The 26,907-nt window shown below is 40.7% G+C and overlaps 1 protein-coding gene across 1 annotated transcript in view; it reads right to left on the minus strand.

Moving 5' to 3' along the window:
• Positions 1-26,907, minus strand: part of pde4d (phosphodiesterase 4D, cAMP-specific) — a 159,624-nt gene that overhangs the window by 131,061 nt on the left and 1,656 nt on the right. The window contains exon 2 of the mRNA XM_068311752.1: positions 9,213-9,266. Within this exon, the coding sequence (XP_068167853.1) occupies positions 9,213-9,242 (30 nt within the window). The 5' untranslated portion in view covers positions 9,243-9,266. The remainder of the gene's footprint in view (positions 1-9,212; positions 9,267-26,907) is intronic.

Below are 26,907 nucleotides of genomic sequence, written 5' to 3' on the forward strand. Positions count from 1 at the left end.
GAAAAATTACATGCAAATATCAATCTTAATATTCTAATTGATGTTTTGCTGCTTTGTAGGCATTCAACCCAAAGGGACTATGCAGTTTTCATCTTCGTAAACAAGCAACACACATGTGAGACTTGGAGAAGCTCAGTTTTGTATTGTTGGTGTGGTACACTGTCCTTAGGGAAAACACCAAGACAATCAATTATGTGTGTATTGAGTGGTTCCAGGACAAGCTTTGATTCTAGATTTCATTTGAATACACAAACACACTTATAGAGGGAGCTGGTGAGACACCAAGATAAATCGACGCAGATTCTGTGCTGTTAATCTTTCTGCAAACTATGAAGAGTATTGATTTGATCTGCGTGAACAAGCTTCCCCGGGTCAACCATGAAACTGATGTACATCCCATGAAGTCCTTAAGAAAATAATTTTTTGGGAGTGCTTAAGATCCTGTGTCAGTTTCTCACGTTGCCAAGCCACTAATTTGGGTTTGCTGTTCCAGTAACAACAGGAAGTTGAAACAAAGTTTAGCTTTTTTTTCCCCCCTACAGTTCAGGTTTCCATTTAGTGGATTTATTTTCTGTGCCAGATAGAGGTAATCAATGGTGTATGCGTGGCCCGGGGCAGCCGACTGAATAAAAATACTTATTCGCCCTCCAAGTGAAAACAAATAAATTATCCTGGCAGCGCTATACAGCATTGTAAGTGTCTATTAGACCAGAGGGACATCTCAGAGTGCTGACTCGTGTGTATGTGTGTCTGTCTGCCCTTTTCCCTCGTCGTCATGACTGTACAGCCTCACCCTCCCTTCCACCGTACTCATGAAAGACCTCCCGTTCGTCCACAGTCGCATCAATCAAGATGTCAATCTTCATCCAGGAAGAAATAAAGCTCTTCAGTTCTACATAATTATAAATATTAGACTCATTACCATAGACGGTGGTTTATTGAGGGGAACCAGGAAGCTGACCTGATCAACCTTCATGTTTCAGGTGACTTAAGATAAAGCATGCAGATGAGGAGCTAATAATGATGAGCTGTCTGCATTAATAGTCGTAGTAATAACTGGTGTCTCTCAGATACTACTGAACTATCTATATAATGGCCTTTCACACTTTTTGTCATTCTCTGTGCGAATAAAGGGGAATGTGTTTATACATTTCAGTTTAGCCTATTGGCACGCAATAAAAGATTTATGCTCTGTCTGTATTTGACTTGATTTTATGTCCATGCATTTGGGTGAAAAAGGAAAATGCACAATGTTATTAAGAATGCATAACAAAAAAGTGTGTGCACGTAAATCACAAACTTTTATTTGTTAATATTTTCCTTAGAGACACTTTAAAAATAAATTCAAGTTTCTTTATTGATCAATAGTTGGCATGTGAGAGATGCATAACTTGTATTTAAAACAAAGAGAATGACCCTGCCAAATGCCTGAAATGACTGCACGTCATATTTAGTGAGTTAGCGTGTCAAACAAGATGAATTTGGTCTATGACACAAGAGACTGCAGAGTACACAGGCTAGGACACCCATGTGTGCATGTCTATGTGTAGATTATGCACACAGTCTTTCGTTTTCACTCATTTGTGCTGTCTCTCTTAATGCCTGAAGGGGTCCTTTATGATAAGTGGGATCAGTAAAAGGTTAATTGGTCTGCTGTGACAATCCTGTGTCCCCCGTGTACTTCATGCGCCAATCCAGTCCCGGTCTGATCGAACTGCGTGAGCAGACCAGTATAAAAGCGTAATTTTTTACAATATAATCAAGAAGTCTTCTGCAAAGGAAATGTTAGGATTTTTAAAAAAATGTTCTTTTATCTGTTATTTTGTAGTTGGTCAATAATTATTCATACATACAGTATATGATGCAGCTGCTTGTCACCTGGCTCCTGCCAATCTTGTCAGATCATCCATACATATGCATAAGTATTCAGTTGGTGCAAATTTGGTTCATATCATTCTTAGTGAGGGAATATCTGTCAAAGGCTGAAGCTTCTCCTTTGTCACCTGTGGAAACAGCCAGCTTGCGGTTTACAGATAACGCAACACAGAGGTGAGACTCATCCTTTATCAGGTGCAGTTTGAAACAGTGTGTTTCACATTGAAAGAGGTCTACAAGTAGAGTTAGTAGATTTACTGTTCTGGGTGTAGATAATGTGAAACCTGCTACATGAATTAAATCCATTTTAAACATCCCTTCATGTCACGGTGACAAAATCCTCAATAAACAGAATGGTTTTGTGCTCATTTAATGGTAGTTCAGGTGGTTGGGGGACTAAATACTGAAATCGAAATACAAAATGGGTCTAGTCCTTAACTTGAGCCCTTAGCATACAGGAGCATCTGTTACTGAGTGAAAGGAGTTATTGTCAGGACAGAGGTGTGTGATAGTAGTAGTAGTAGTAGTAGTAGTAGTAGTAGTAGTAGTAGTAGTAGTAGTAGTAGTAGTAGTAGTAGAAATAAAGTTTCTTTGAATGTATCTGGGGATACACTAATACAAATGTCTCCACACCCTTTATAAAACAGAAACTTGTAGAACCTGCCAATGCACGAAAGAAAACAAGATGGATACTCTGATTTGTGTATTCACAATGGAAGGTGTTAAAATATTTGGGAAGTAAAATATATTTCGCATAAAAAACCGCTAATGAACCACCTTTTTGCTGGGGGCTGTAGCCTTTGATGTGAGGCTTCTTAAATATGCAGGTGGTTTAGTATCTTCTCCATTCAGGTGGGTTCATTTCCCTGTGCATCTCTAATTTATAAGGGTAGTACTAGAGAGGTGAACACTTATTGCATTTTCTTCAACCTAATTCAGTCCTCCTCTTCCTCATTCATCTTCACCTCTGACCACCTCCCGGCTACTCCATCTCTATGTCCATGCTTCATCACTGGGAATCAAACTGTATCGCTTTGGAATCTTTTTAATGATTTAATTTGACAGATTTAATATCTATTAGGCAAATTTCCTATCTTTTTTTCATGTACAGTAATTAATTTTACATTAGCACCCCATACCCTTTCCTGATGATGTTTTTGAGAGAGGAAATTTGAACCAAAGCTTAGCCTTACAGTTTTCATACAAGTTCACGATGAAGATGGCATCTGTGAAAACACCTTAGCAGTAGTTATTACACATTTCAGCATCTGTAGGGACACTTTCCTTTGTTACATCCTGCTATAAAGCTGTGATGTATTGTTACCTCTGTCTTGATCTTTTGTTCTGAGAGTGTCACACTTTTTACTGCAGCAGGTGAAGTGAGAAATTCCCTTCCATGCCTGTCTTAAAAAAAGATCAATGTTTCTTGTGTTGGCCAATCATTATATGTTGCATTGCCTCACCTTCCAAGACTAGTATATTGAACCAGAATCCATGTTCCAATAAAGCAGCTGTAATTAGCTTTAAATGTATTAATAAAACAGCCACAGTGATAAAATAGTGCATGGCTTTGATTAGATTGAGGGAACGCACCTTCATCGCTACAAGCCAACAGCAATGTTGACCTACCTAAATTTAGAATGTGTAACCTGCCAGTCATAAATCGCCATCAGTCATCTCTGTGCTGTGAATTTTGTAATTGATTTTATCAGACAACAAATCTTAAATGGATTGTGAGTAAAGCCCAGGAGCAGCTACGGAAGTGTTTGGACAGGAAGTTGTAATAGACAAAGGGCAGAGAAGAGACTGGGAAAGAGAGATGAAAAACAACGATCGCTGTTGGAGGAGATGGAGTAAATCACTGACATGAAAAAACAATTTTGTCTCATTTATCTGCCAATACAAAAGCAGCTCTCTAGAAACCAACACTGCATTTGAAACAAAGGAGAAGAAAAAATCAGTTTTATCCTAAGCTAATTTTATTAATAGCTTCCTCGGTTCTGAGAGGAGAGCAGAGTCTATGCAATCTGATTTATTTAGGTGAACTCGATATGTATGGCTCATGTTACTCTGAGCTTTGAATGGACAGTCACAAGGTTGCTTGGCACATGCTGCCTCTGTAAAGAGGTTGCCTCAACAACAGAGGTTCATCTGTGGACTTCCTGGAGAGAGTTTCTGGTATTTACAGCCAACTTGTTTTTTACGGCTGGATTTGGTGGATCACAAAGCTGTAAAACGCATCATCCTGTGGGGCCATAAAAAATTGCTCAGTCCATCTCCTTCAGTACACAGTGTTCACAGCTTCACCTCAGAGTTCACGTGTATACGAGGACAAAGACGAGAGGTATGGGGAGTTCAGAATGGGATGTTCTGTTTTGTTCATTTTTTTTTACAACTTGGATCCATATTAATTACCCTAGAAATACATGGCAATGTTACAGTTCTCACAGGGAAATAGTGTTTTGTATTGGACATTATAATACTGGCGCACTGAATAAATATTACATCACTGACCTCTCAGTAGAGTGACATGTGTCAGTGACATGTATCAGGTTTATATTTAATGCCTGCAGGTGACAACAAACATGGTGTTGAGTTTTATTCCCATGTCATACAGAGCACATAAGTCTTTAACTGAAGCTGCAGCAAAGTGTTTCAACCTGTTAAATCTCCATTGATCTTCAGAATGCCTCAGTTTCACTGTGGAATACAGTGTGAAATGTACAGTAGTGTGAGTGCAGCTGCACCAGAGTTGGCAGTAATGAAAATGAAGCATTATTCCTGTTATTTACTTTGAGCTGTCTTTGTGAAATAACACATCTCGGCCTCTGTTAGCGATCTGCTTTCACTTCTAAATGCAAATTGCCCGTCTATACTTAGGCGATGACGGCACATGTAGAGCCGTCAGATTCTCTCCTTTTCTCCATGTGAAGTGACAGCATCTCGGATTTCCATTTATATTTGTATTTATACAGTGTGGAGAAACATATTTATTTTCATCATGAAATACCATAGCATTCTTTTTGATATAATATTTATACGTCTTGCAGGGTTGATCAAATGTCAGGATACAGAGTATTGAAAAGGCCAAGCACACACAGCGGACAGTGATGCAGGGGATTCCCTCATGCTAGGATTGTTTCAGCAGCAAAAGTGACAAAAATATCACGTGAGAAAACATGCAAGAAAGCTATTTGGACAGGTGATAAAAAAAACAACAACCATGAAGGTTATGAGGGAGATTGATCAGTTTATTTCAAAGAGCCCATCTCCAGCTGCCTAGTAGAAGGATGAATGTCTGGCAGTGACAAGATCTAAAGTCTTCCTCTGTATTTATGATTATTTTTTACAGTTGCTTCAACTATTTTAACTTCATGTCTAAAATAAGTATGTAGTTCATTTCTGTATACTTCTTAATTTACAATAAATACAGCTCACAGTTCAGTCCAGTATATTACTTTATATTTATAGTATGTATTTTATTGTATTGTCTTTAATAATATGAACAAATTTAACTGCAATACTGCTGCTAGAAAAATACTGTGCTTATACAATTGCTACTATGAATCAGAATCAAAATCAAAATCATAATCGTAATCAAAAAATCATTGGTGGAAAATAGTTAATACTGACAATTTATTGCCCAAAAATAGTAATGGTAAGTTTATATTTAGACACTTGGAGAGAAAACTAGAAAGACCAAGGACATCCAAGGACAAAGATACTCCTCTTTTGGTCATGTGGAAAAACCGCAAAAATAATACCTCTCCGTATAGCAGGAGAAACACAAGTTCAAATGTGCCCAAAAATATCCAAACAGCAAGAACAACCCAATTATGTGATGCCTGCCATTAGAGTCCCTACAAAGCATTATGTGAAATTTGACTCACTTATTGTCTGTGTTTGTGGCGATGTGGCTAAATACTGATCCAACCTGTTTGGTGATGGAGGGACAGATTTCATAGGAAGATGTTTTATTGTGTTCAGTCGTTCGGTAAAGGTAAAGCTTTGGTGTCTGGATTGGTGTGTGAAAGGATCAGGAGAAGAAAACGTGCTGCATGTGTCATACATGAATTGAAGCTGAGTTAAATGTGACACTAACAGGATGGCAGATTGAGGCCTACGTGAATCCTCCGTATCAACCTTTCTGGGCAGAGCTCACACACCATCACTCTTCATGCATCAACCCCGAATCTGCACTGAGGCGTGCTGCCAAACGCCTTATGCAAGATTAATGACACTTTAAACTCAGTCAACAGCCTGTGAGATGAGAACTGCAAGCAGGTGGGGATACAGTTTCTCATAAATAACATTTTTGTAAATCAAAGTACGTAAATACAGAACCTGAATACTTCTATACCTGTCTGTGTGTGATGGAACATGAGGACAAACACTGGAAACAGACAAAACACGTTAACTCTTGTTTGAGTTTTGGCAGGCGTGAGGGGAAAAATACGTATAATTGCCTGACTATGTTCTCTTTGCATGGAGCTGCCTGCTAATCTAATTAGAGGGTTTCAAATATGCAGTAGATTGCTGCAGTCTCTCATAAATAAATGGGGAGGAAGATAAGCAGTGTCTAAAAAATAATTAACATTGTTTGCACTGTGCCTGTCTTATCAGTGATAAGAACACTGCAATTATCAGCTTTATCAGAACAATGACCTTTGTTGTGTGTAAAGTAGCAACGTGTACATTTGGAGGAAAAAGAGAAAACTGAAGAGCCCTTCCTCCCTATTGAAAATGGTTTGTCATTATAGTTTTAGATAACAATCCTGAAGGGGTTTCCAACAAGTGATAAGGCTTTAGAGGAATCAATCATCGCTAAACTGCACCTCAGAACATGTGTGGAAGAGGTTATGGGAGGTCTGGGGATTACATAAATCATTATTTGGTGTCCCAGCCTTTTATTCCATTATGTAATGTCCATTTCTTTATTTGATATCCTGCAGATATCTCTCGTCCTCATCCCTCAGTCACTTTTCCGCTTCTCTGGTAATGTTTCCCTCCTCTGATCCTGTTCAATCTAATTTCCCCACTCTTTTCATTTAACATCTTGTCATCCACTTCCCCTCCCTTCTTCCTGCCAGCCTTCACCTGTTTGTGCTGCGTGTCAACCGGCTTCGCTGGTGATTAACATGAATTGGCAAATAATTCAAACTGAGATCGAAATCATCCTCCTCCCTCCTCACACATTTCCCATTGTGTTAAATTGCTAACTGTCAACTTCACTGTATTCCCTGGGTTGTTCACCTCGCTAAAAAAAAACCTTCGTCATCACCCAGAGTTCTGGAGAGGCCCGAGCACATGGACTGGATGCTGCCCTGCTGGGCTCTAATTGGTGATCAAGATGTGAACGGGAAGAAGACGGGGCAGCGTTTGGCCCATTTCTATTCCCTCATCACATTCATAGGGCCACAGTCACATCTCTGTATCCATGGTGATCCTGATAAGGTGACTCATGACTATTCATCAGTGGTGCAGCCTGATTGGACAGCCCCAGAGAGGCAGAGAAATATATTCAGCAGTGCAGCCTGTGTCCAGGCTCTACCTCACTATGCCCATCAACATGAGGAGGATCCATCTCTGTATTCACTTTGTTTTTCTTTTACCTTCAAGCCTGACCCCCCCCCCCCCTGAAGTTACCCATCCTCCCCAGATTTCCCACCATCGTCTTTCACACTTTTCTGTCTTCTTTGTCATCTCCCTTTTTGATTGATGAGACATTAGTCGCTGGTTTTAATCTGCAATAATCTGATTTGATCTGAAATTGAATTGCAGCGTTCATTTTGGAGCCTTTCATTTCCCCTACTACTGAAAAAAGAAAAATTAAAAGTCACCATTTTCCTTTACAATGTGTTTTTTGAATGTGCAGTTTGTAATTTCAAAATTCATTACTTCCTTGGGGGCGCAAACTGTAAATCATCAATCAGGTTTTGTTATGTTGGTCGTGATTTTACGCAGTTTTTAAGTCATTTGTTCCTGTCATTGACAGTTTTTTAAGTAAGCATTTATACCCAATTTTTATACTAGTTGATGGGAAATACATTTTTTATATTATAATGTAATGTTATGATTAACTTTAAGTAGCCTATCTTGCAGGCAGCAATGTCTTTTTGAGGATTTTTTTTGGATGATTTTTTTCTCACACTTTTCTGAATGCGAAAGTGGGAACAGCAGAATCAAACACACCAGCGTAATTTGTGACAGGAAACAAAACCACAGAGGATTTTATCTTACAACAGATAACGCTATGGTGTCCATACATTTCTATTTCTATTCCCTAGTCTGATAAAGTGGAAATCTCGCTGCCAGGATGTAATGGCCATTCTGACATTTCTGTCACATCTTTCACTGTGAGTCACAAAGAAAAGCCGCCATGTGGCAAACGTAGAGAAGTGAGGATAAAACGGGTTTGTTCTGATTAAATCTGTCATTTATATTTTGGTTGATATTCTCACAGCTGTCTTTTCATCTCTGATGTCAGCCCATTTAAGAGATTACGACTGAACCCACTGACCCTGTGACTGAACTTAAACTCAAGGTCAACTCTTGTAGAGTAATTGAACGTCTTATTCATGCAGGGGCGGGGGCTCCATACGAGCTTCTGCCTTCGTTGAACGCGTCTGACCGTAGTTGTGTGTCAGGACTTTTTAAATCCAGATGGATGGTGGTGGGTGACGGACAGCTTTCACACGAGTCTCATAACAGCATGTGAGAACCCAGAGAGAGAGATGCTGATCGTGCTGCTCTGGGGGAACACGACCGTGGGAGATACGCAACAAAATGAACATGATAACAGGTAGGGTTAATTACCATGTGTTTTCGTATTTGTTGTGTCATGCAGAGCAAAAACATTCGGTCGAACAAGAAACTACTTTGATCATTGATTTTCTTGAATGGGTTGCACGGTGGTGCTGTTGCCTTGCATTAAGTAGGTCCTGTGTTTAAATCCATGACCTGCACGGGTTCCTCCCAATACCGAAAACATGGTCTATGGGTGAATTAGTAAACCTAACATGACCTGAGGCATACAAGGAAGTGTGATTGGCTGTTTGCCGTTTTGTGTAGCCCTGAGATGAACTGGCAGCTTGTCCAAAGTGAACCCACCTCCTACCCAAAGTCAGCTGGGATAGGATCCAGTTTGGAACTGGGTAATAAATAAAGAAATACTTCTTATGTTGCTATTCCTACTCAGTCCTAAATTTAGTGCATATTGGACCTCAGGAGAAGAGAATGAATCTTTCCACACAAAGAGGGAAAAATGAAGAAAGAAAACAGTACAAACACAATAAAAAGGGATCTTAATTAAAAAGAGAAAGCTGATGTTCACTTACGCCGTCCCTCTGGTTGTCCTCCCCAGACATTTTTTTGCATGGTATGGGCCACCTCTGAAAACAGGAAGGTTTTAGTTGAACTTAGTCAGATAACGTAAAATACAAGACAGACCTTTGTAAGGAGACATTTCAACTCAATTATATCCCTCAAAGAAGTCCCCAATTCCAGATATTTTCTTTTAATGCCCTTCTTGTTTATTTTGAAATTTTGACAAAATGAACAAGATATCACGTAAGTTTTTTTAAAAATGTGTGAATAAATAAATATGAAGTTTTTGCAATTTACTATTTATTATTTTAAGGTTGAGGAAGAAGAAGAAATTTACTTTTATAATGCCCTTCGGGTAATAATTGTTCCACTCAAGTCTACATTACACATCGGTATACTTGTGTACAGGCCCTGAAACAAACACACACACATACACAAGGCCTGTAAGAATGCAAATATATATAGTGAGAGGTAGAGCAACGGGCAGCTATTTCAATCAGCAGCTGATGAAGGGGACGGTGTCTTGCTCAAAGGCAGCGCCTGGGAGGTGAACTGGCACTTCTCCACTGGCAGTTCACACTCTGAATGGTTTTGGTCCAAATGGGCCTTGAGCTGACCACCCTTTGGTCCCCAGCCCAAGACCTAGTGGACCAAGCTACTGTAACCCCCCCCCCCCCCCCAGAGAGAGAAGTTTATTCCACCTCCCCCACAGTTTGAGAGCTGAAAGCTTTAATCTCCAGGACAACCATGTACTGTTTGTGTATGTGTGTGTGTGTGTGTGTGTGTGTGTGTGTGATGAAAGGGGGTCATGCTGGGATGCACTGGCCAAATTAGAATGCATTAGAGTGTAAAAGGTAAAGGTCAGTGAATTATCAGCCAGCGTTACACAACCTGTTTCGTTTACCTGGCCTAATAACCCTGAGCATACACCTGCTCTCCCTTCTCCCCTTTGTTTCTCTCTCTCAAACACACAGAGTGAGAGAGAGAGAGAGAGAGAGAGAGAGAGAGAGAGAGAGAGAGAGAGAGAGAGAGAGAGAGAGAGAGAGAGAGAGAGAGAGAGAGAGAGAGAGAGAGAGAGAGAGAGAGAGAGAGAGAGAGAGAGAGAGAGAGAGAGGAAACTCACAGGCTGGTCCAGCTGCCACTGAAATCATACTTCTGTTGTTCATGTAAACGGTTCTGAACAACTGCAGACAGCATTTTCTGCATGACTTCTCCGATTCTCTGACTTCCTCCCATCACCAAAAATATGCAGTATGGGTGAAATGATGACCTTAAGTTGACCATGAGTGTGATTAATTGTGAAGAGCAGATGAGGAGTCCAGCGTCCCCCACCTCCTGCCCAAAGCCCCTGTCACACATTCACAGGAAATGGTTGAACATTATAATGAGATGTTTAAATTGTTCTTGTGTGATTTGCTTTTGCAACAATTGACATCTTTTACCAGTAAAACTCAATTTAGAACTGGGTTTGAATGATTTTGCTTCCGACTCTATTCTCACAAGGACCTTCGCTGATCTAATAAATTCCACACCCCTAACACTAATATTAAGAATCACAGCTGAAGGCCTGGTCCTGACCTTAATAAAACCACATTTTATCACACACACACACACACACACACACACACACACACACACACACACACACACACACACACACACACACACACACACACACACACACACACACATAAAAACATTAAAAGCTTTGTTGTGTGTTGGTTGGGTTGGCATGAGGAAAAGGCTGCTAAAATTTCACAGAACTAAATAATTAAATTTTGGTGGAGTTTAATTGGATCATATACAGACAGAATATCTGTGTGTAGCATTCATGTCACGTCGAAGTAAGAAACCTAAAAAACAAAACAAAACATGTAGACCTTTCAGGAATCCTCACTTTGCTCATTTTTTAAGAAAAGCTCTATTTTCTTCAAATCGGACTTTGTGTGGATGCATATATACACCCCCTGAATAATATCATTTCTCCACCACAATCATTTCCTTTATGTTGTCTGTGTTGCAAATTAGTGATATCAAAGCGAACAGTTCATTTGTATCAGCCTGTGCAAAGGAGCAGCTGCGTGCCTCTCGCCATTTACCATGTAATCCTTCATTTCCACGGACCATGAGCAGAGACACAACGCCATCTCCACTCTGTCTTTTATGACTCGCCAATGACAATAGATGTACATTAAATGTACATTAAATGAGAGATCAGTCAGATGGGTCGCACATTATCGTCAAACCAAGCTCAAGGGAGAGGAGAGGAGAGGAGAGGAGAGGAGACAGACAAGAACATATAATGTGCAGTAGGCATGCACTTGCACATATAATGCACGTGTGCTGATCAACATCATCTTGACAGAGCGTCTTAACACTTCTGCTTATAGATTCCACATTCTTTCCCACAGTTTACAAAAGTGGCAGCATGCAAGAAATATCAAGACTGCTTTTATCCCCCTCCCCAGTCATGATAAATCTTCGAACTTGCAACCTTATTACTGTAATTGAGTTGTAGTGAAATCTGATGTAAAAAAAAAGAGTTTAATATGAAAAGATTCTGAAAAGTTTGATATATAGGACACAAGAGAACCTGTGGGTAGACCGTATCCTGGACCGACGCTCACAATCAGCTTTTAGCAGCTGCAGTCCAACACGGTTCAGCAGCTACAATTGCTTTGCCTTAATGCAGCCAAAAAAATTTTTTAACATAGCAACTGTGCCAGACATGGATATTTTCAGTCAAAATATTCATTAGTTTTATAATAGCACTCGGCCTTCTGATTATTGAATGCTAAGTCTTGCTAGCTATATTTGACTGGACACGTCATGCACGGCTGCACTGGTATGGCGTGAGTGCCTGCCTGAAATTCAAGGCAATTATTTTAAATTTGTCTAGACTGTTGCTCATAAACAGTAAGTAGCTATTTCAGTCAATGCTGCATTTCTTTATTGGTACGTAACGCTCAGTAAAGCATGACCAAGTTGAGGAAACTCCGACAGAAAGTTTCTAAATCTAATGGTGCGGTTGACATTTTGGACCTACCAAGAGGTTAATGCACTCTGTTTCATCACTACTGATCATTCATACAAATTCCAATTTAAATGATCAATCTCGCAAATTATCCCTGGTAACTTTCAGCCAAAGGTCCATTGATGATTGAATTAAAGAGAAGAAGCTGTTCACATGAATAAAATAAACTCTCTTCTATCCATCTCTTGCTGTCTCCTCCTCTCTCTACGGGGTGCCCAGAGCCCAAATGTAATGAGCATAGAAAACAATGATTTGGAAACAAAAAGCTAATTTAACAAAGAACACAAGCAAACAACATCAACAACAACAACAAAATTTGCAGAAAAGAGGGGGATAGTGCGAATAAAAGGTACATGGAGGAAGACATAGATGCATGAGCGTCAGACTCTTGAAACCAGCCAACTATTATTTTTCATCTTGTAACATTTGCACCCCAAAAGTTGAATTGACTTCATAGGAATATTTTAACAAAATTTCTGCTAAGAATGGAAATTGCTAAATTATATCGGTCATCAAAACAGAAACAATGAGGTAATCAGGTCCACCACCAACAGCAACTAACCCTATGATTAGATCCAAATGAATCCAGTCAACAACACATCCCTATCTCACTGCACTGCCACAGACTGGGAGGCCCTCCACTCCACGTCACTACAATAATTGTTCTTATCTTTATTGTTTCTACCATCGTTTTTACAGGCAGAGTTACTAGTATTATCACACCTTTGGCTGTTTATTTTGTTAGTGTTCTGTCTATTATTTATCCCTGCTCAATTTCAGCCACCCACCTAATATAGGTTGCCTCAGACTGACATACGCACAGGCACGCACGCACACACACACACACACACACACACACACACACACACACACACACACACACACACACACACACACACACACACACACACACACACACACACACAACAACAGCCAATTTTGCTGCCCTGTTCATAATGGCTTTTTTTATTGTGTCAATGTTGTTTTGGTCTCATTTTGAAAAGATTGCTCGCGCATGTACGCACTCTGCAGCACAGACAGGATTTCGGACCGACCAGCTGCTCGCTCTCCTCTCTTTCAGATTCTTGCCAGATCTGCCAGTCAGCTGCACCACTGTCTACACAAAAACAAACAGATTTTATTCATTTTTTTGTTTTGCGGGGCAGAAAGCGTTGGTTGTTTTGCATGTCTCCATTGGGTGAGATGGATCAGTGTGAATGAGCATGTACTGGCGTGCAACCACAGGCGGTTGATTCCTGCCTGGGCTCAAGCATTAGTTGAAGGAGGTTTGATTAGAGTCACAGATTCCCCACCAGAGAGGCCCAGAGAGAACATGCATGTATCAAAACTGCCCTCTGCAGATGCTCTTTCTTCCCCTGTCTCTTTGATACATCCTCTGTTGGCTTTTTCAATTATCTTCCTGCCAGCTTTCAGAGAATGATGACAGTTTATCCAGTGTGATCACATTAAGCAAGTGAGCAAAACCGAGCAGAGCTATGACTTCTCCTCACCCGGCAGCAGAAGGTCACGGCTGTCTAATGTGCTCTAAATTTCAGCGGCTGTGTGAAATGTCTCTTTTCTCTTGTTGAGCTCCCACAGCTGCTTATTGAATAATCACCCAAAAGTATCTCAGCCTTTTATTGTAACCATTCAATCAGCTGAGATGAGCAGGGACTATGATTCTGTTGAAATACCCAACTACTTTCACTCTCTTTGCAGGCAGATGTACGTAGAAAACATTAATCAGGTAGGATTATCCTTTTTTTTTTTTTTTTTCCTTCAGTTTTCTGAGGGAACATTTGTGGTGAAAAATCACTGATAGATTATGTATCGCTGACATTTACTGCCAGGTTTAGATGGTAAATCCCAAAATTGATAAACAGCAAAGTAAAAGCTGTGAAAAAAAAAAAAGATTAACCTGAGAATTTAAACGACTATCAGCTCATTATAGGTATGTTCACAAATAAATAAATGGCCGTTGACACATGATTGATGCTAACTAGCAGCTCTTCTGTGTAACATCCATCCAGTCTCATTTCTCATTGAATTATTATCTCACTGATTTAGAAATTCCATTCTGTTCCATTGATAATAGTTTTAAGATCGAGTGCCGGATAACTTCAAGAGACAGAGAAAGAGAGAGTGCTGAGCTGCAGCAAAGAGCAACTGAGCCACAAGCTACTGGTCAATCTGCCCCATGGTGCTATGTTTAATAGCCATTGTGTGAAAGAGGAGTCTGCACCTTATTCAGTATGGTCTCATGCAGAGATTGAGAGATCCTGCCGTGAAACCAAACCTCTGCTTGTGTTTGGCTCACCTTGTCCCATCCTTTATGCTGAGGACAGCCATTGATTGACACAGCAATCCCACCATCCATACAAAACATAAATCAAAACACTGGGTGGGTATAATGCAATCACACACACATACATACAGTACATACAGTGTGCACAAAGCAGGGCCTGTGAGTGACAGATGTGTGCTGTCACCTGGTGAAGAATCTCAGCTTCAGAGGAGATTATGACGGTCCTCGTTCTATATTTCAGAACAATACACCTGGCCATTCACAGTCCCTGCAGAAGCTTCAATTTATTCTCAAGTATGGACAAATTGAAAGGCTCCATTAAGCCATAACTGGCAAAACAGTTCCATTTCCTCTCCATTCAATCCCACTGCACTTAGCTGCCAGCCACAACCCCTTTGAAGATGCTCAAAACAATTTCACAGCAAGTAGACCAGCGATGAATATACAATATTTATACTTGAAATGCAAATTAGCTATCATACCTCAGACTCCTTGACCACGATTTTGTCGTATCAAACCTATTGTTCTGTGGTCCCAAGTGTAAGTCAACAGTTTTGTTGAAGTCGTCAGATGTGGGAAAATTTTACAACAGAAGTTCTGTCTAATTGAAATTACTCATATGACAGGTATTTCACTGGATCACACAAAACTTTAGATATACACTGAAATGACAATGAATCAAGAAGTTAGTTATATGGTGTTAACAGAAAAAAAATCCACAGCCATAACATTATGACTACTACCAGGATGCACTATGGGAAGAAGGCAATCCAGCGAAGGCAGTGTGAGGTTTGGGGTAATACTCTTCTGGGTCTATGAGACGTATTGGACAAACAAATATACTACCTCATACCAGCCTAATGGAAGAATTAAAATGTCTGACTTTGACAGACACAGAAAAACAATTTTAAAATTTCTTGACTTCAGCTATAGGAGGTCCATGTTGGAAGATTTTAGGAGTTTAACCCCCACCAGGAGGAAAAGAGTCACAAATTGGTTTCAAACATTAATGTTTAATTCAGCTCTCAAACTACAAAATCACTTCCCTTCCAGTGTATCATAGCTCATGACCTGAGGAATAATTAAAGAAAATGTCACACTGTTCTGAGAAAATGTCATTAGAGTTGGTTTTATGGTCTGTCAAAACTGTACAGTACAGTATACTGCTTTACTAAATGTGATTTACTTTCATTGTGAAAAGCAATAAACTATGAAGCATCCAGCAACAATGTGTGGATATGTGTGTGTATGTGTGTGTGTGTGTGTGTGTGTGTGTGTGTGTGTGTGTGTGTGTGTGTGTGTGTGTGTGTGTGTGTGTGTGTGTGTGTGTGTGTGTGTGTGTGTGTGTGTGTGTGTGTGTGTGTGTGATAAAAGTATATGTATATACAGAGACAGACAGACAGACAGACACACAGACAGACAGATGGATAGATAAAGATATTTCCATCATTGTTTATTAGCTGGTTAGGATCATTTCACCAAAAGGCTCTTAGCAGAATTATATACAGTATATATTATATATTTACATTATATTAGGGTAGGATTAATTCATTGAAAAAATAATTAAATCAAATCACAGTCATATAAACAGACACTCAGGCATTGCCAAACTATGGCCCGTCTGCCATGTACGGCCTGCTAAGCTTTGTAATCCAGCCCGCCAAACTTGTGTAAAGTACATAATTAATCATATGAAATTAGTGCTGCTGTAATATTAGTTTTACAATAAACCTTGCTTATGCATGCTTTGCTGCCTGTTAAAGGCCGAAACCTTTTATATAATGTTTTTGACGTGCCAACTCTGCTCTAGACACTCAGAGAAGGAAGGATACTGTTATTGTGTAGTCTATATTCTGTATGATGAATTCCTTTGTTATGATGACTGATTCATCATAATCATGTAATTTAATTAGTGACCAGGTCACGTACTATATCTCAGCAAACCACTTTCATCCACACACTGTCCCTCAGCACTTGAACAGAATAATAAATCACTGAGAGATGTAAGAAGTAATTAAGGAATCATTGGCGTTAGCACCATTGTACTACTCACTGTGGACCAGTTAGGAAAGTGTTGTGTGTTGTAAACACAGTAAACCAATTTTCATTTTCACAATCACAATCACAATCAGCCATATAGCCTGATGAAATCAGGCTGGTGAAATCGAAGCTGTGTTACCGCGATCTGGAGCTAACAGCTGTTAGCATCAGACCCTACTACCTAGCGCGTGAATTCTCACACGTTATTGTTCTCGCCGTCTGACCCTGAGACTGCGCGTGAGACCAACTGTGGGACCACCTCTGCTCTTCGGACCCGGCACCCGGAGGCACTCGTCATTATCCCCGATGACTTTAACCACGTCACCTTGGACTCATCTCTCCCCACAATGGTCCAGTGTGTACACTGCCCTACTAAACTAAACAGCTTTTTCAATCGGTTCAACTCCCCCACCACTCCTGGCTCCTCGTCCCAGGCCTCTCCCGGCCCTGCGAACCGCTCCACTGATGTTCCATTCCTGGGCTTGCACAAGGAGGTAGTATGACTAAGCCACTGTGACTCGGTGTAAAATAATTGAGCAAGCCACAAAAAGCCACATTCTGTGTCCAAGACAGTGGCGCAGTGCGCTGACGACCAACGCTTGTTGCGGGGGGCCTGGGGGGGACACCCCCCCCTGGGGGAGTCTGGGGGGCCTCCCCCGGGAAAGGTTTTAGAAAATGGGGTTATTCTCCTGCATTCTGAGGACAAAATCTTCTGTTCAGTTTACCTACAAAAATACACTAAAGTCAACAGTTCAAGCTGAACTATCTTTATTTCTGTCCTACTTTATGCAGGTATGAATGTGAAATTGAGCAACTGAAAACTTGCATTCACTATGTGAACATACAGTCATACAAAATATTACTCAATTTTTACTTGTAAGTTTTACTTAGACTAGAAGACATTTCAACTTTGACCACCACCAACACCATTGGTATGCCATAGTTTATTTTATTTTATTTTTTTTAATTCAACAACATGATTTTTCATTTCAATTTAAAAAGGCATGAAAAATAGCAGGCGAGGTGAATACATATTTAGATGCATCGCTGGTTATTCCTGCCGTTCATAGGGAACAAAAGTCTAAGACTACTAACAAGTATTGATAATATCTTTCATTTACCTTCTGATCGGTCTGTCACCACGCCTCCCCCCTCTCAGCATTCATCATTTTTTTAATAATGAGGACTTTAACACAAACTCTACTATAAAACACTGGATTCTTTTGATCGATCGTCCTCGCCTTGTTGTACACAAATTAGCGGGTTCAGCTTGTAAAAAAACAATATTTTCTTTTTCATTGGACGAGAGGAGGTCATGACCCAAGTACATATTTAATGATCGGGAGTGTTCAGGTCAGTTCGGCTATTTCCGTCGGCTTGCTTTGGCTAAATTCCGTCGGCATGCAGAAATAGCGGCGCTCGCGCCGCTCGCTAGCAGAAATAGCGAGCTCCGCTAGCGAGCGACAAAGTTTTAAGTTTTAGCCTTTTTTCCGTAAAAATAAGAACGCCACTGTGGGCTACACAGTCCAAAAACCTTGTAGCCAATCTGGAATTCACTTCGCCTATGGCGAAGTGGCAAATGGCTAGCGCAAGCCCAGCCTCTTCCTGTGCTTCTTCTCCTTCCACCCTTGCCACTTCTCCCGAGCCCAGTCCAAGAGCTGCGAAGCTCAACGGCCCCACCTCAACCACTGGACTTCCAACTTCGCCACGACCTCCTGCTCCTACCACGACTGAGAATGTCATCACTGCAGACCTGGTGATGACAACGCTGCGAAAGCTCCGTCCCTATGAGGCGGCTGGACCGGATAAGGTCTCCCCAAGACTCCTCCGAGCCTGTGCTTCGGAACTAGGGGACCCCCTGCAGCGATTGTTCAACCTCAGTCTGTGGCTCGGGAGGGTCCCGTCACTGTGGAAGACCTCCTGCATTGTCCCTGTACCCAAGAAAGAACGCCCTACTGAGCTCAACGACCAACAACCAGTCGCTCTTACCTCCCACGTAATGAAGACCCTAGAGCGACTGGTCCTTGAGCTCATGAGTCCACAGGTGCAAGGTGTTATGGACCCTCTCCAGTTCACCTATCAGGCCAAGGTTGGGGTTGACGATGCTGTCTTGTACCTCCTCCACCATGGGACATGCTCTCCTACCTGGACACCGGCGGCTGTGCCGTCAGGGTGCTCTTCTTTGACTTTTCGAGTGCCTTCAACACCATCCAGCCCCGGCTTCTGTAGCATAAACTGACCTCCATGGCTGTGGACCCCTACCTCGTGAGCTGGATCATTGACTGCCTAATGGACAGACCCCAGTACGTCCTTATGGGGGACTGTTTGTCTTCTATGGTGACCAGCAGCATGGGGGCGCCACAGGGGACCGTGCTCTCCCCCAATCTCTTCACCCTCTACACATTGGACTAAAAGCACAACTCGGATACATGGCACATACAGAAGTACTCTGATGAAACTGCAATTGTGGCATGTATCCGGGAGGGTGATGAGGCATTGGTGGCTGACTTCGTGGAGTGGTGCCAACAGAACTAGCTCCAGCCCAATGTCTCCAAGATGAAGGAGATGGTGCTGGATTTCCGGCGGGCACCCCCCTCTCCAAAGCCAGTGATCATCGAGGTTAGTGAGGTGGAGGTGGTAGGTAACTATAAGTACCTGGGACCACGGCTAGACAGCAGACTGGACTGGTCACTCAACTCGGACTGTGTGTACAAGAAGGGGCAGAGCAGAATGTACTTCCTGAGGAGGCTGGCCACCCTCAACATCTGTCCTAAGCTCCTTCTCATGTTCTAGCAGTCCGTAGTCTACAGTGTGCTGTCATATGCCATTGTGTGTTGGGGTGGCGGGGCCAGGAAAAGAGATATGGACAGCCTTAACAGACTCATCCGTAGAGTGGCCTCAGTGGTCGGGCTGAGCCTGGACTCTGTGGAGACACTTCTGGAGAGCAGGACCATGTCTAAAGTCAGGGCTATCATGAATAATACCAGCCGCCCCCTGCACACCACCTTCTCCCAGCAGAGAAGCACCTTCAGCGGCAGACTGCTGTCACACAGCGCCTCCACAGAGAGGCTGAGGTCCTCCTTCGTGCCGTGTGCCATCAAGGGGTACAATGACTCTCTCAAGAGGAGCAGGGGGGAGGTGGAGAGGTCTGCACGCAGTTGAATGGAGGGGATGAGGTGTCAGCCTGTGCTGCAGTGTAGTGGGGCCAAGGTGTTGTGATGTTTTGATATTAGATGGTGACACCTTGTATTTTTGACAATTGTGAGATAGATATTAGTTAGATATTAGATGTTTTGATATTAGAGAGTTGTGATAGTTGTGATATTAGATAGTGATGCCTTACATTGTAAGAAGGGTGTACCTTACCCACCATGTGGGCCTCCTGCTAATTTTCACTTGCACTTTTTATTTTTATTTATGATATTTTATTTTAATTTTAATTTTGTACTTTTTATATTTTAGTGATAATTTAGTATATGTCCTGTTAATGCTACATGTGTCTGCTAGTGTAGTGTATGTCTTGTGTTATGTCCTTTGGTGTCAGTGTTTCTTTTTTTTAATCCAGTATTTATTCATTATGTAATGCCTGAGCAGTGGATATGTGCAATGTCCTCCGGGATTGATAAAGTATCTATGTATCTATGTATCTGTCTGTCTGTCTGTCTGTCTGTCTGTCTGTCTGTCTGTCTGTCTGTCTGTCTGTCTGTCTGTCTGTCTGTCTGTCTGTCTGTCTGTCTGTCTATATATCTATCTAGCCATAACAATTGTGATAGTAAATCTGAAAAATATTCTTTAAGTCTCTCAGATACAGGTATAATGAAACAGGAATTGAAACTGCTGTGCTTCAAATATCCAGCAGAGGTCCCCAGAGAGCTGCAGCTGCCAGAACATCTCATCAAGTTTTCACGCCTTTCAAAAATGCAGGATATTATTTTTTAAAAATAAATAAATTAAAAAACTGCAGGTTGTTCAGATCACTGTTGAGATTTCATTAAACATTAAATTCTCATGAACATTACTTCCAGTCACTGAAGCAACAATTTTAATTAAAACCGTTCACATAAATCCACCTTCCTCTACCTCCAAAGCTCCAAACAATAATGACAAAGTTAGCAAAGGGCTGAGAAACAATAAACTGGAGTGCCAAGTAGACAAATACAACACTAAACGAATTGTCCTCTATATATCTGTCGCTATCTCCTGCTCACATAGAGTGTAGTACTGTCCTGTAGATACTGTTTTGCTGTTATAAAATTGTGGTTTTAAGCAAATTGAGAGCTTAATTTTAACCCCCTCTTATGCAAACAAGGCATTGTCTACTATCCAATTTCTATCATACACAGGGTCCAATGACATCACTGACCCCAGGCAGAAGTAGGCCCTGTAGAAAAGGAGATGTGTCACTAGCCCTCATACAGCCCATCAGAATACAGCAGGCACACAGTTGTCAGCCAAATATCAGACTACATCTCCCCAATCAGATGTGATTTAATACAGACAGCGATGACTGACTGAAGGCAGTGATGCCTGTTAATGTCAAGGTTTCAAACAATCATAGGGATTTGTTGCTGTCTAAGGTCCTAGAGAACGACTATATAAAGTCACATGTATGCGGGTTCATATATCACACATTACAAAATACAATAATATATTCATCTTGCATTTCTTCTTTATATGTACAGAAACATATAATGTGAACTAAAACACTTTTAATTATGAAAACCAAATATTACTAATATATTCCACATATTTGTTTGATTAGTGTTGGACTATGATGTCAACTAAGCTTAGTACTTGATTGTACAGTATGTCCCAGTAAAACCCACTTCAACATTTTGGATGTTTGTTTGTGACCGGGTCACAGCAGTGTTATGTTCATCTAAGCCTGTGTTATGTTCATCTAAGCCTGCTGTGGCCCAAGATGTCTTTGTGCAGGCTCAGGTGAAAGAATAGGTGAAAAAATAGCCCTCTAGCTGTTAAAGCATCACTTTAGAGAATTGAATTTTGTCAAAAATGCACTTACTTGTACTTAATATCTGCGGAGTAGGGCACACCGAGAGCTATATTCTCCCAGCTCACCATGGCATAGGTATGGCCCTGGTAGGACACATCAACCTTTCTTCTCTTATCTGTTTTTTTTTTTCAACCAAACTTTTATTAATATCAGTTTTAGGAAGTGATTTTTAAATTATTGTGAATTTCATTGAAAAACATAGACACGAGTGCTTAGCTGCAGTAGCAGCAATTGCTCAGTCGGCAGAGCGGGTCGTCCAATTATCCAAGATCGGCAGTTAGATTCCCGCTCCCAACCATTCACTCTTGGAGTGTGATCTGGCAGTGGGACGTGTCAGCTCACCTCCCCTTCACTCCCGAGGTGCCCTTGAGCAAGGCACCGTCCCCTCCACAAGCTGCTCATTTGTAGCGCTCGAAGATGGGGCTACCCATCACTCAGCCTCCCTGTATTTACTGCATGCCTACGGGGCTCTTGTGTGTGATTGATTGTTTCCGGGGCCTGTACAAAATAACATATATGCATGATTACTAACCATGAGTGAGAACATAATAATTTCCTTATGGGGATCATTAAAGTGTACTTCTTCTTCTTCTCTATAAAATGACAAAAGACATGAATAACTTTAGGAACATCTGGTGTTACAAAAATGTCTTATGCACTTTAGTTGATGACCACCTCACTTTTGCAAACTTCCTATTATAATGCACTAAGTTTTATATTGTATTTCCTTTTGTTTATTGGTGTTAAGTGTTTTTCAGTGTTTAGAGTTTTTGAAGTTTCATCTAATGAAAAATTGTAAAATGTTCTAAATGTTCTGAATGTGTTTTGCAAAAAATCTTCTTCTTCTTCTTAAGCATTTTAGTGCTTTCATCTAATGTAAAATTGTCAAATGTTTGAATGTGATTAAAGTGTTTTTGCAAAAATCAAAAAAATCTTCTAGCTTTACTCCCAAGACTCCTGTTGAGTCTACAGATGATACGCATTATTTCTTTTCGTTGAAGCTTCCTCCTAAGGTCATTGACACTCAGCCTACGTGACCTGTAGTACCCATCAAGAGGTTTTCACTAAAGAGGTTCACCAAAGTTATGTCAACCGGAACAGCAAAATAACTCTGATACAATTTGTGTTAAGAAAACACAAATGGGACAAGTTGGGTATCTCCCATATCAAGCCTATGAGAGATACCAGTTGTGTGTGGCAGCAGATATGACTGCTTATCTGATGCTTGTTGCTTTGGTCTTTGTGAATCTCTTGCTACAATGACAAGAAATGCTGTTCAGTGGGAAAATCTGCAAATCGAAGTGACAATGAAAGAAGTTCCCATACGTATGGAATATGGAGCTGGGTGGAGAGAGTCCTGATGTGATGGAGAACAACATTTTATAGGATATTAAAATTAATTTCGGTCTGCCTGAGGCTTTCTGCCAACATCATTGAATGGTCAGTTGGAATTAGGCCCTGTGTCTAATCGCCCACTCATTGCGGTGTGAGAAACAGAGCGTAGGAAGGAGATACTAAATAGAAAGTGACATTTTACTACAGAAAGCATTTATCTAGTCTGGATCTGCAAACAAATAAAAACAAAGAGTAGCAAATTGATTTTAAAAACGAGATCCATATATCCATTCACACAGGTATTTCATTCAGTGTTCATTTCATTGCATTTTTGTGCTGAAAGCAAAATTATAATTTTGTGAATGAAATCTCAGCTTACATATTTATTTGTTATTAACAAAAAAATATATGTGATTCAAGGTGTGGTACATACTGTACAAACCCGATACCTAAAAAGTTAGAGCACCATGAATCAGTGACGTGCGGTCAGGGGAGGCAGGTGAGGCACGGCCTCAGCTGCCATCATAAAAGAAAAAAATGGAAAATGGAAAAAATAAATTAAATGGTTATATTTATCCAGTGATGTGTACTATATAGTTATTTTCCGTTTAACATCACCGAGTTTACATTATTGTTACTCAAAATCGCCACTGAAATACTGAGGAAAGACCTGCGGTGAGGCACCAGCCAGTCGTGACTCACCATGGATTGCACAATGGCTCTGCTAGCTGTGCTGACATGCTATATAGTGAAACCGTAATGCTATCTCTCTATATGTCACCATTAAAATGTTCAAACACGTTTGCTCTATGAACTAAATTTCCATCATTTAGCTAATGTATATAATGTACAGTGTTTTTTGTCAACAACTGCATGTGTGTAATGTCTTTCTTGAGTTGAGCGACCCTGAAATCGCTGGGAAAAGGCACAAAGTGAGGCATGCAGTTCTCATGCCTCATGATAGGGGGCGCTGGTGATCCCAGGGATTCCGCCGAGGATTCTTCTTCCTCGGCCGTAGAAGAAGTGACAGCAAACTACAATCTATAGTCAGCGACTGAAGGGCAGCCATTCATTTGTTCTCTGCTGGCATTGCCTTACTATAAAAATGTAGGATTACATATCTCAACTCAATTTTTTTATGCCTTTCAGAAGGAGATGCTCATGGACTTCATTTATAAGTAAACATAACATAAAAAAAACGTGTAGGTAACAACATACGTTTCTTAATCAAATGTGCTCATTTGTGTGTTACAGTTTGTATGTGTAAATAATTCTGCTATGGGACTTTAAAAATAACCCACTCATTGTTGCTTATGAAATGGTGAATAAGCTACACTGTAGGTTCATGTGTTTGTCAACATCTTCATCTGATTATAATGAAGTCAGTGAACATTATCCATTGGAAACAGTTCAAAGGTAATGTTTTCAGTCTAGTACCCCATGAATGTACATTTTTGTTGACAGATGTTTATAATGAGTTTGATGCCATCAACACATTTCACACACGTTCGGACAGAAGCGATGGAGGTCGACTTTCTTCTCGAGAATATCACTCGATTCATTGTCATTCAATTCATTGTTCTGTGACGGAGCATAGTGGGTTAGTGTGCAGTGGATTTATTTCCAAGTGTGTTTTCATGGTTTACATGAGTTACATGTTGCAAGTAGAGCTTGTCTGTGCTAACATTAGCTTGCTAACTTCTTTCCACTCATCAGGTTCCCAACAGGCCTGATAAATAACAAAGGACACCTGAAAAAATGACCTTGATTGAATGTAAATATTGTCATCTGGCAAACCATCTCTACTGGCAAGAAAAGCACATACTGTATATTGCAGATGTTGTTTTGAGATAGAGGTGAAGCATTGATGTAAATATCAAGAGAAAGCACAATCAAATCCTTTGGCTCTGTTTCAGGAACAAACAAATAATCAAATAACCCACATTACATCCCTCATGTTTATTCACCCCTTCCTTACACAAACACTAGGTGTCAAAAGACACTCTATAATTACTCTGCAGTGTGTACTCGCTATGGATGTGCAATTAGCTCTGAGTGAGAGACAAGCAAATATTTTACAAGATAAATGTCAAGTTGTTTGACTCCCTGTGGTAAGACTTGAATGGTCATAAAATGCTGAGTGAACTTTTGTTCTTGTTCACTTTTAAATGTTATGTTCTGATTTGTCATCGGGGTTGTGTTTGACACACACTCGTTATTTGTGTATTTGAATGATGTGATTGAAAGGAATACATGATAACAGTCTGGAGAACACAATACTTTTCTAGTGGTTTGTCTACATCTTGCGGTTTTGATTTGATGTGGCCTAAACATAGGAAAAGTCATTTGTTTATGGAAAGTGTGGTGTGTGAGAGATGACCAAAAGATGACCAGCACATACCATCACTCCCTGAGGATGTTGTAAAGCACCCCCCACCCCACCCCCACCCCGGCCTTTTACCGCTGTAATCTTACCCAAGCAGATCTCCAACAACTTGTGTGCACAAAAGTGCATAATGTGCTCCTCATCATTTGAAAAAGTTAACAAACACAATGACAGGATGTCCAGTGAAACAAGAGGGATAGGAAACACAGCCCCATCTGTTTCTCTCTTCTTCTTCTTCTTCTTCTTCTCCTCTCTCGTTTCCCTTGGAAGTCATTCTTCCTCCCTAATATAACAACGTCATCACACACAGATGTTGTAGTAGAGGTAGATCTGTGTGTTTCATCACTTGCTGATTACATTCATGTACATGACATCAATTAAAAGTTAAATCCTCCCTAATGCCAACCATAACAGATTGGCTCACTAGCAAGACTATACCTCATGTTTCCCTTGATAACATCATGCTGTGCTGAAGGTTAGTGTTAATCGAGTTTTCCTGAAGACACACACACACACACACACACACACACACACACACACACACACACACACACACACACACACACACACACACACACACACACACACACACACACACACACACACACGACTGTGTCCTCTGGTGTCATTTCTTGTGCTCTTTCGGACATGATACTGTATGTCTCCGGATTTTTCTTGCCAAACATCTGGAAAAAGGCAAACAAAACTTTCCCAATTCTACAACCTGTTTCTTGTTAGTTTGATGTTAAAAACAGATGTAAAAGGGATCGGTTAAAGTACCTTTCAAGCATTAGTTTAAAACAATCAGTCAACAAGCTCACTAAATGATATTATAAACTTGATAGTTGACCAAAATTAGTCCAGAAATTAGCTCTAAAAGCCTAAAGGATATGGTAATTTTCCTGCTCTATGTTATGGGAAGAGAGTTTCTAATAAAAAAGATACTCAAATGCTTTTGGCATCATATGCATGAATATTACAATCCTTCGCCACATGAACCGTATAGAATTTATGCTCTCTTGCCAGAATAGCAGAGGAAAACAAACACTGCCATTATTACTGTTATGAATACGCTTTGAGAAATAAATTGTATAATTTTCCATTAGCTCCCACTCATAGAATGTCAGGATTAGCTCAGGGAAACCTGTGACATTTGGCTTTTCTGGCACTAAACACTGTGGCTTTCCTCTGTTGTCTGACCACTGGAAACTCATACCAGCTACATGACACACTCATCACTCATATTTGCTCCGGCTAACAGCGCTGTCAATTCAGGTCTCACAAATTATCATTCACAAAACCAGTGGAGGATTTATGCATGTAAAGGAAATCCGATGCACACAGCTGCAGAAAGGGATACTGTGACACCAGCAGCAGCTGTACAGAACACATTCTGTGGACGACACTCATTACCGTCCACTCTCTTCCACTCACTCTGTCAAGGAGCCACACTCATTCAGAAAAAAGACTTTGGAGCCACTAAACAATAAGGATACAAATGGTTTTAAGGATTCAAAAGTACCATGTGCTCAGTAATGGATTATACAGAGACAGTCATTATCAGGTCAGCACATCCTTCAACTATGCAGCAT

This window comes from Antennarius striatus, chromosome 3 (genome assembly GCF_040054535.1).
Source record: "Antennarius striatus isolate MH-2024 chromosome 3, ASM4005453v1, whole genome shotgun sequence".
In the NCBI taxonomy this organism is placed as follows: domain Eukaryota; kingdom Metazoa; phylum Chordata; class Actinopteri; order Lophiiformes; family Antennariidae; genus Antennarius; species Antennarius striatus.